The sequence below is a fragment of the Ovis canadensis genome, chromosome 5 (genome assembly GCF_042477335.2).
Source record: "Ovis canadensis isolate MfBH-ARS-UI-01 breed Bighorn chromosome 5, ARS-UI_OviCan_v2, whole genome shotgun sequence".
Lineage (NCBI taxonomy): Eukaryota > Metazoa > Chordata > Mammalia > Artiodactyla > Bovidae > Ovis > Ovis canadensis.
Genome location: NC_091249.1, coordinates 98,907,266 through 98,918,271, shown reverse-complemented (window position 1 = coordinate 98,918,271; position 11,006 = coordinate 98,907,266). Strand labels below are relative to the sequence as shown.

The window sequence follows — 11,006 nt, the reverse complement described above, 5'->3', positions numbered from 1 at the left end:
ATTTCTCTGTGTGTAGGCTTCCCACAGGGCTTCCCTGGTGGCTCAGCAGTAAACAATCCACCTGTGATGCAGAAGTTGCAGGAGATCCGGGTTCTATCCCTGAGTTGGGAAGATCTCCTGAAGGAGGGCATGGCAACCCACTCCAGTATTCTTGCCTGAGGAATCCCATAGACAGAGGAGCCTGGTGGGCTACAGTCAATAGGGTTGCAAAGAGTCGGACATGACTGAAGTGACTGTGCACCCATGCAGGCTTCCCAAACAAGCGCTTCTCAAACACCAGCAGGGTGTCTGAGAATTCAACTAAATTCTGACATTATCCAGAGACAGCATGAAATTCCACAGTCCCGTAAGACCATTCTCCACGTTGCCTGTGCTTCTGATCAACTGGTTATAAATCAGAGGTTCCCACAAACTTCTGCTTGGGTTTGATTAATTTGCTAGAGCAGATCACAAAATTCAGGGAACCCATCTATTTACTAGATTACAGATTCATTACAAAAGATATTAAAGGACACCAATCAACAGCCAGATGAAGAGATACCTAGGGTACAGTCCAAAACTAAGGAGCTTCTGTCCTCTTGGAGCTTGGGGCCCAGCACTGGTGCACGTGGAAGCATTCTGGTTCCTCAACCTAGAAGCTCTCTGAACCTTGCCCCTTTTGGGGTTTTTTATGGAGGCATTACACAGGCATGATTCATTAACTCATCAACCACTGGTGATTGATTCAGCTTCTAGCCCCTTCTCCCCTCTCTGGAAATCAGGGAGGACTGAAAGTTCCAACATTCTATTCAAGGTTCATTTTCCCTGGCAATTAGTAACATTCCTTTGGAGCTTTCCAAAAAGTCACATTCGTTAACATAAACCTACTTGTGGGGCAAAGGGGCTGTAATGAATAACAAGACACCTTCATGGCTCAGAGGTATTGTCAGGAACTGAGGACAAGAGCCCAAGTTTTATAACAAAAAAAGTTCCCATTTTTCTCATGTCTCAGAAAATTGCAAAAGTTTGGGGAAATATGAGCCAGGAACCGTGGATAAAGACCAAATATACATGAGAAATACATTGTGGTTATTTGAATGACCAAAGACATATATATATATATCTTATAAATCACAATATCACACTTAATTAGATTACAGGCATAGATTATGGGGGCATTTCCTACTGATCAGTAATGTTCTTTGGAGGACATGTCTTAGTTTGAGTTGCCGTAACAGCACGTGCTACATGTGAGCTCAGTCACTTGTCATGTCTGACTCTTCATAACCCCATGGACTGTAGCCTGCCAGGCTCCCCGTCCATGGGATTCTTCAGGCAAGAATACTGGAGAGGGTTGCCATTTCCTCCTCTAGGGGATCCTCCCAACCCAGGGATCAAACTTAACATCTCCTGCATTGCAGGTGGATTCTTTACCGCTGAGCCACTAAGAAAGCCCCACAATATCACAGACTGTGTGGCTTATAAACAACAAGAATTTATTCCTTACAGTTTCGGAGGCTGAGAAGTTCAAGATCAAAGTGCTGGCAGATTTGGTGTCTAGTGAGGGCCTGCTTCCTGATTTAAAGATACGTCTTCTACGGTGTCCTCAAATGGCTGAGGCGGTTAGGGAACACTCAGGGGTAAGTTAATCTGAAACAAACTGCCTGATATTTCTCTAGCAATTACAGATTTATCCAGGAACAGCAGAGAATTGCAATTAGAGATCTGCAACCATGGCAAGCCACATGCAAGTCTTCACAAAGCAAGGTGAATGCTTTTATAGAGAATAAAAGGAAGTTGGGAGGGCTATAATTGAGTCCTTGCCAGGAAAGAAAAGGGTTTGTCTTCCTTCTGGGCTCAGCTGCCACAGGTTGGCAGAGCTCCTCCTTCTGGTCTCGTGTGTGTATGTGTATGCTCCATTGCTCAGTCGTGCCCAACTCTTCTCGGCCCTGTGGACACTAGCCCACCATGCTCCTCTGTCCATGGGACTTTCCCGGCAAGAATATTGCAGTGAGTTCCATTTCCTATTCTAGGGGATCGTTCAGAGCCAGGGGTTGAACCATCTCTTGTGCCTCTGGCACTGGCCAGTGGATCCGCTACCACTAGTCCACCTGGGAACCCCTCTGGTTGACTGACTCTAATTTCGGATTTAATTTTGAGGTCTCTTTTTTAATGGCACTAATTCCCTTCATGAGAACTCCAATATCATGATGTAATCATATTCCAAATGCCCTACCTATAAATATTATCACATTAGGGATCAGGTTTCAACATATGAATTTTGAGAGCAACACATTGTCTATAGCAGGAAGTTCTCTTTATTCTATAACTTGGGAGGTATCTAGAATTTCCCCTCTAAAATTCCAACATTCCACCCCCCTCCCCCCAGATAATTTGTATCAATTTCCACACTGGCAAAGGCTATGAGCCAGAGTCTTTCTGTAAACTCATCCAATTTTGTGCCTCAAAATGTATTGTTGGTACTGTAATTGAGAGCACTGTCCCCCAAAGCTCTATTAAGGAAAAAAGCAGCATTTAAGAATTTCAAATTATCTTGTTCTTTAACTGGTAATGATGATGCCCAGGTTAAACAGTTTCAGTTCTGCTATACAGAGTATATGTTGCTATTTACTCACCCAAGTCATGTCCTACTATTTTGTAGGCCCATGGACAGCAGCCCGCAGGCTCCTCTGTCCATGGGATTTTCCAGGTAAGAATACTGGAGTGGGTTGCCATTTCCTCCTCCAGAGGACCTTCCTGATCCAGGGATCAAAGAGTTAACTGCATTGGCAGGTGGTTTCTTTACCTCTGTGTCACCAGGGACACCCACACGGAGTGAATGAAAAGAAAAAAGTGAAGGTGAAATCACTCAATTGTGTCCGACTCTTTGCAACCCCATGGACTGTAGCCCACCAGGCTCCTTCATCCATGGAATTTTCCAGGCAAGAGTACTGGAGTGGGTTGCCATTTCCTTCTCCAGGGGATCTTCCTGACTCAGGGATTGACCCCGGCTCTCCCACATTGCAGGCAGACGCTTTTACTGTCTCAGCCACCAGGGTAGCCCAAGTGTACACAATCTACTTAATTTCTGGTGGTGGGAAAATCCATGGTTTCTCAGATAGTTAAGTATATGGAGGAAAGGACTTTTATGAGTGGCCCAGTAGCTAAGAAGGGAAATTATGATCATGGAACCATCAAAAATTACCATCTATAGCTCAAAATGTGAAATAGTTTCATATGACTCAGTTTAATACATACACTGTCTGAAAAAAGTGATTGATTTTGGTAGTTAGCATGAGAACTTGAGCACGATTTCATACTATATAGTTTATAGATATAACTGCATTGAGCAAAGCTGTCAGAACATAAAGATGAAGAATTTTGTTGATTGCATTAATTTGAACCAATGAAGGGTAAGATGTAAGCCTGATGAACTTATCAATATGTATTTAATTGATCATCTCCTGTTACTAGGCATCAAGAATTTCCTTGACTAGTTCCTCATATACTGGGGAAATGCTATTAAACCAAATTGATAGTCATCCTGTCTCCATCTATCTAAATACAGCTGTTGAAATTCTAATAGTTACCTGGCATTGTAGCAAGTTTTGGAATCCAACAAAGAAAACACAGTTTATTCTAAATGACATGGAAGTGAAAGTGACTCAGTTGTGTCTGACTCTTTGTGACCCCATGGACAGTACATGGAATTCTCCAGGCCAGAATACTGGAGTGGGTAGCCTTTCCCTCCTCCAGGGGATTTTCCCAACCCAGGGATCAAACCCAGGTCTTCTGCGTTGCAGGCAGATTCTTTACCAGCTGATTCACAATATGGAGCCATTACAATCTTAAATAATTATTCAATATCAATTATGATATGTTTTTTGTCAGATCTGGGAAAATTGGCAGCAAATGGTGAATTTTAGCTGAAAAATCCAAATTTGAGATTTTATACAGAAATGCTACATAGAGTTGTACTGTTTTTCAGTGGACAATATACAACGGCGATTGGACAAGGGAGCAAGTGTGTTCTGGCATGAAGCTGTGTCCACCCAGAAGAAGGGACTCATTTTTACAAAGGTGCCCATTGGGTAAGTGTGATCCATTAAAATGGGAGACATGGTGAAAATGCCTCACAGATAGCTACTCAAAACTTCTGCTTTAAAAAGCACTTTGAAAGCTGAAAGCTATTTACCTCCATTCTGACGCTTGTCCACACATGGGAAGGGCTGGAAAGAGATCTCTCCTTACTACCAAGTCATGCTTTCATATGGTATCCATCTTTGTAATTATAGACGCAACTCATTTCCAGCTGGAACAGTCCTTATAAGATTGAATTGACAAAGAATTTTACAATTAAAGATTCAGAGATATAGAGAAGTAATCCTTTTCAAGATCTTATGAGGTACCCAATATTTCAGAGAGCATAGGCCAAACTTTGCTGCAGTAACAATCCTCAAACTCCAGGCTCTGAAAGCAATGAGAAAGTTTCTTGCTCATCCTATGTACTTAATAAAGGGCAGTATTCAGCCCTAATCCTTTAAGCCAATGCTTCTCAAAATGTTGGTCTCAGACAGGACTAACAGCTACTGCCAGAATGTAAATCAAGTAAGGGTACCTACAAAGAACATCAGATGGACTAAAGTGTGGTCAATGACATAGTTATTTTAGCAGAAAAGCTTAAACTGAGTCTGCAACAACTGTATTTGAGAACTCTATAGAGTTACCTGGGAAAAATTCATTTTTCTTCAGAAGAAAACACTGTGTACAGACTAGAAAGCCTGAGTTTTAAGGTAAATTTGGCTTCAATTCAATAATCTACTCAATAAATGTTTACTGATCACATAAAATTATATATGTAGGACAAATGAATAAATAAAAGCTTCCCTGGTCTCCAAAATTTACAAGTTGGTATGGGAGAATGGGTTTCCTAGGTGCCACCTGCCAATGCAGGAGGTGTGGGTTCAATCTTTGGGTCAGGAAGATCCCTTGGAGTAGAAAATGGCATCCACTCCAGTATTCTAACCTGGAAAATTCCATGGACAGCAGAGCCTGGTGGGCTACAGTTCATGGGGTTGAAAAGTTGGACATGCCTCAACACACAATGATGGAAGATAGGAAAGTGAAAATGAGTGTTAAGTCACTCGGTTGTGTTCAACTCTTTGTGAGCTTATGGACTGTAACCCACCAGGATCCTCTGTCCATGGTTCTCCAGGCCAGAAGACTGGAATGGGTTGTCACTCCCTTTCTCCAGGGAATCTTCCTGACCCAGGGATTGAACCTGGGTCTCCTGCATTGGAAGCATATTTTTTATCATCTGAGTCACCAAGAAAGCAGGAGATAACAATCAGTGATTACAGTATTTGCCATGGCAATTACAAAGCTATTTACAGGGTATTAGAAACCTAAGTGTATTGTTTGGAAGAAAAGGGAATCACCCAGCATGACTAAAACCAGAAAAATGACTGAACACTATGCTAAGAAGCTGTAATTTTACTGATGAAAGTGAAAATTGCTTGGTTGTGTCTGAATCTTTGCGACCCCATAGACTATACAGTCCATGTAATTTCTCCAAGCCAGAATACTGGAGTGGGTAGCCCTTCCTTTCTCCAGGGGATCTTCCCAACCCAAGGATTGAACCCAGGTCTCCTGCCTTGTAGGCATCTTCTTTACCAGCTGAGCCACTGGGAAGCCCAAAAACACTGGACTGGGTAGCCTATCTCTTCTCCAGCAGATCTTCCTGACCCAGTAATTGAATCCATATCTCCCACACTGCAAGTGGATTCTTTACCAACAGAGCTATCAAGGAAGCCAATTTTACTGATGGTGACATCGTATTATCAGACTTGCATCCACCCCCATGACTCCAGGCATTTTGGGTTATCATTAAGATTGAAGTATTGTTGGACTTCATAGGTGGCACTAGTGGTAAAGAATGCACCTGGCAACTCAGAAGAGATAATTTGATCCCTGGGTTGGGAAGATCTGGAGGAGGAAATGACAGCCCACTCCAGTATTCTTGCCTGGAAAATTCCATGGGCAGAGGCCTGACTACAGACCATGGGGCCCACAAAGAGTGGGACACAGCTGAACACACACGAACTTGCTGGACAGCTGGTTTTAACTGTTAACTAGACTTTCCTCCATCTACTCATTTAGGAGTTAAGCACTATTTTAATCTTTACAACTACCCTAAAATAGTTACTTTTGATATACAAGGGAGCTGAGGAAGATACTTTCTAGTTTAACGGAAACATGGTCAAGCCTGGCTTTGAATCAAATCTTAATCCTTAGTCCATTTGTACTGCTTCTACAGCAAAACATAGGTTTTGATTTTTCACCAAGATGGCCAAACTTTACTCTGTAACCAATACTACTAGCTCCCTTCAAAAATGATTCATGGGTTGTAGTCCCCAACCAAAATCCCTCCCTAACCAGGTATTCTGGTTAAGGAAGCCTCTGCATAAGTTACACTTGGCCTAGCAGTTTCACTAAGTATGTATGGGCCCATTTAGCTCAAATTTTTATAAAACAATCTGGATTTTTATGGGAATCTTGTGGTTTTAAGTATCACCTGGAATTCTGAAAAATCAGTGGAGGAAAATACACAAAATTGAAAAAAAAATTCTGCAGTGGTTTTAAAAATTCAAGCCACCATTAAAAAAAAAAATTAAACTGGATGGAATCACACACTTATGTGAAATTGCAATGGTTAATTTTACATCAAGTTGACTGAGAAATGGTGTCTAGATACCTGTCTAAACAATACTCTGGATATTTCTGTGAAGGTATTTTTGGGGATGAAGATTTCTTTTCCCCTTCAGCTACACTGCACAGCTTGCAGAATCTTAGTTCCCTGACCAGGGAGTGATTTGACCAGGGCAGTGAAAAATGCCAAGTCATAACCACTAGACTGGGAATTCCTGAGATTACCATTTAGTTTCAGTAAAACTTACTCTCTACATGAGCAGGCCACATCCGATTAGCTGAAGGAATTAACAGGAAAAGACAGACTTCTGAGGAAATTCTGCTAGCAGATGGTTTGCAATTGGAGCATCAACTCTTCCTTGTGTCTCCCACTTTCAGTTTATCCCATCAGACTGCTGACCTGACAAACTCACAATCCCAAGAACCACATTTCTTAAAATAAATCTCTCTATAGACACATGGCGGAGAAGGCAATGGCACCCCACTCCAGTACTCTTGCCTGGAAAATCCCATGGACAGAGGAACCTGGAAGGCCGCAGTCCATTGGGTCGCTGAGGGTCGGACAGGACTAAGCGACTTCACTTTCACGCCTCGGAGAAGGAAATGGCAACCCATTCAGGGTTCTTGCCTGGAGAATCCCAGGGACACGGGAGCCTGGTGGGCTGCCGTCTATGGGGTCACACAGAGTCGGACACGACTGAAGCGACTCAGCAGCAGCAGCATAGACACATGGTATTGGCTGTTTCTCTGGAGAACGTCAATACAAAAACTAAAAAGTTGTCTAGTCTCTATCAAGAGCCAGCCCACTGAAGTCCTTTTACGGGGAATGGGTAGAGTGCACTCCTATTTCAAGAGAGTTAAAGGAGATTTTTCTCTCATTCATGTATACCACTCAAATACTTAATTCAAAAAGACAAATCTAATAAATGACATTTTCTACCTTGACCCTGCTGTAAAATAAAATACATTACTTTTGGCTGTTGATACAAATTGTAATGGGGGAAGCAGGTCCTAGGACTTGCCAGGAGGTAAATGTTTAATATAGCTCAGTGAATCTCAAAATAGGAAGGAGGCTCTAGTACCCTTCCCACCAAGAAAACCCAGATGGCTAAATGTGTAATTTAGCAATGATTCAAATGAAAAATTCAAAATTATTTTACGAACCCTAAACTCTTATTCTTGCTTCTGTGGTTCCCAAAGGTAGAAATCCTTAATGTTATACAGAAAATCTCCCAAGCACATAATACCATGACTTATCACTGATACAATTACTAATCAGAGCCATCTCACAGCCCATTTCTCCTAGTCAAAGCATCAGAATAAAAAGGGGAGTAGTTCCTATATATCTCACATGTTGTTACAATTCATTCAAATATTCTTTTAGTCTAAACAAGATTAATATTGGTCAGTAGCACATCTATGAATGCAAAAATTTCAGTGTTATGGTACAGAGGAAGAAAATGAAGCTCTTGAACTTAAAATCCCCATACACTACTGATTTTCCTAATGTTTAACTAATTATCACTCATGGAGAAAAATGAATCTACTCCTTCAAAGTAAAAAAATTAAATAAAGACTAAAAAGACATCTTTTTTTCCTCCCTTTAAAATAAAAATCACACGATAAGTCTGCACTTCTCTTTTATATGAATTGCTGACAAATTCCTGACCCATGAATCAAAACAAAAAAATCGGATTTTAAGACCAAGAAACAAGCTAAATCAAATACATATTTAATTAAGAAACTAATAATGCAATATTACCCAAACAAAATGTAAGCACATGTTCAATTATCATGTTCCATATTTCAGAGAAGAGGCATTAAGGATTTATGCCATAAGTTTATTTACAAACATATTTAGGATGCTGAGTTCAAGGGACTGATCCTTTAAGAGACTGCACCTCTTAATATGCTCCTCTTCCTATCTGTGAATAAAAACACAAAAAATTAATGACACTTAAACTCAAATTTAACAGAAATCATGCAGTTTCATTAATATATTGTCTGTCCTTCAATTTATGACTGGTGCATCAGAAAGCGTTTACAGTATCATGATTTTACTCATACTGATTTGCTTCATCATATGCAACAAGTAATGGCTTGGGTAAATCATTTCCCTTCTAAAGTAAGACAAGTGAAGTCCTTCTTCTCTAAAGTATATTTTGGAATGTATTCCAACAAACCCACAGAGCCTCCTATAGTGTTGTTTTTGATGAAAATTCTAATTACAATATTAATCTTCTCACTCAGTGGTGCTTTAGTTGCTAAGTCGGGTCTGACTCTTGAGATCTCATGGAATATAGCCCACCAGGCTCCTCTGTCAATCGGATTTTCCAGGCAAGAATACTGGAGTGGTTTGCCATTTCCTTCTTACTCAGGGACTCTAATAATCTTGCAGCACACATGATTCCTTCATGTAGATACTAACATATACCGCCCTCAAGACAGATGAACATTAATCAGTTTATTAGAACTTTTCCTGGTCAAGAACCTCAGCTCTGGAAGAAGACTGCCTGGATAGAATTCCTGGTCCACCACTGCTAGCTATGGAATACTATGCAAGCTGACTTTTTTTTTTGTTTCAAATCAGGTTAATACCTCACAGTCTTGCCTGGGAAGCAATCTGAGCCTATTAATATTACGTGTGCCTAATAAACAGCAGCATTCAATAATCACTGGCTTTCAGGCAAAGATATGTTTGTCTATAGGTTTAACCTGTCTCCCACCAATGTCACATGGCTGCTTAACTTCAGTATTTGTGATTTTGAGGGGGTGGGTGGTAAGGGAAGAAAGGAATAAAGGAGAAACCTCTGCGAAGGTTTTAATTCCATTAAATTTACCTTTCTCATGGATTACTTTTTAAGCAGTTGGTGTCTTACGATAAAGAAAGGTGCAGCAAATCCAGACCCAAAGAACAAAGTCATCATAGCTAGTAACCTCCACTTGTTTTCCACTGAAAATGGTATATTCTGTTGGGAACAAAAGAGAACAAACAACAAATATTGAACTTCAAACCATCTGATTTTACAATTAAAAATAAGTACAGAGGAAATGCTAATTTTCATATAATCAGGTTATGCATGCCTGGTCAAATACCTGAGCTCTGGAACAAGACTGCTTGGATAAAAATCCTGGTCCACCATTGCTATGTATGGAATACTGGGCAACTTAATCATAGCACTTTTAAACATCTTTAAAATCATATGACCTTCACCGCAAACACTATATGGTAAAAAAAATTCCTGGCTTTCCTGACTCTCTCTACACCCTTTCTAGGCCTCAGGATAACCCCAGGAGGCTGTTACAGCTAACTACCCGCTTGAAGCTATTTATAATTAAAGCTAAAACCAACTTCAAGGACGGTTAATACTTCTAATTTCGTCAATTCGTTTAAGACTAGCCCCACATCATAGGCCCTCACAACCCCGAGTTTTCAATGACCTTCATTTCGAAGCCGGTGACCTTTAGCTAGGTTTTAAGCCACAATACCTGCAGTCACAGGTTCTAAGGTCCCCGAATTTTGAAGGGCAGGGTGGGGCGCGCAGGGGAAATGGGGGGAGCGCTAGAGCGAGGTGAGACCTCTGGCTTCTTTTACTGAAGCCTATTCATGACTACAGCGCGTAGTAACACTCCTGAACTTTCTCCCGGGTCCCTGGGGGAAGCCGAATGCTAGTCGACGTCCCAGTTCAAAACCCTGGCTTCTCATTTCTCTCTTCACGTCGCATAGTAGGACTCGGAGTTCAGTCGGTCGCGCCCAAGTGCCCCCTACCCAACGAAACAGGCCCCTTTCATACTAACCTTCCCTGGACCCTCCTCATAGTGGCTCCGACGAATCACAGAGGTTGTGAACCTCCGGATGCCCTGTCCCAACATAGCGCTGTTGGACGCTCTACAAAAGATCCAGAGACCGGAGGTGGAAGAAATGGCGGCTGCAAAACTACCGCTTTTTGCCTCACGACCTTGCTCCTCTAACTGCAAGGATCGAAAGGGACTATGGGAAATGCGGCACAGTTCTCGGAAAACGCGAGAAAACGGCGTTCTGAGGATTATGGGAATTGTAGTTTAGAGCACAGCGGAGCACTGTCGGCCCTGAAGGATTGTGGGAAACGTAGTCTGGCAGCAGATTCTCGCGGTGATTCTTTTAGAGCTGAGTTCTTTAGGTTTGTTTCTAAAACGATTTTACTGAAGTTAACGAAGCAGTTTACGTATGTTCTAGTTTATGAAAAAGGAAAATAAACCTCTCCCTTTTCTTTTTTTGTGACTGTATGCTAAGTGTTTCTAATTTGCACTACTATGTCGCTATGAGATGTGTGAAGAAA

At 41.4% G+C, this 11,006-nt stretch overlaps 1 protein-coding gene and 1 non-coding gene across 2 annotated transcripts; both read right to left on the bottom strand.

Annotated features, from left to right (window-relative positions):
- Nucleotides 1-8,507: 8,507 nt before the first annotated feature.
- Nucleotides 8,508-10,685, bottom strand: COX7C (cytochrome c oxidase subunit 7C). The gene is made up of 3 exons (XM_069590063.1): nt 10,486-10,685; nt 9,528-9,656; nt 8,508-8,612 (listed from the first exon to the last, which is right to left on the bottom strand). The coding sequence occupies exons 1-2, from the start codon at nt 10,558-10,560 to the stop codon at nt 9,540-9,542; spliced, it is 192 nt and encodes a 63-aa protein (XP_069446164.1). The 5' UTR covers nt 10,561-10,685; the 3' UTR covers nt 8,508-8,612; nt 9,528-9,539.
- On the bottom strand, nt 8,714-8,776 carry LOC138441913 (small nucleolar RNA Z39). The gene has a single exon (XR_011257481.1). It is a non-coding gene; the product is annotated as a small nucleolar RNA Z39 (small nucleolar RNA).
- Nucleotides 10,686-11,006: the final 321 nt, after the last annotated feature.

What these genes read in the sequence shown, in the direction of transcription:
- COX7C (XM_069590063.1), bottom strand. Translation starts at nt 10,560, where the DNA reads ATGTTGGGACAGGGCATCCGGAGGTTCACAACCTCTGTGATTCGTCGG. An exon ending in ATGAGGAGGGTCCAGGGAAG is followed by an intron (nt 9,657 to 10,485) that starts GTTAGTATGAAA and finishes TGTTCCCAACAG; the next exon opens with AATATACCATTTTCAGTGGA.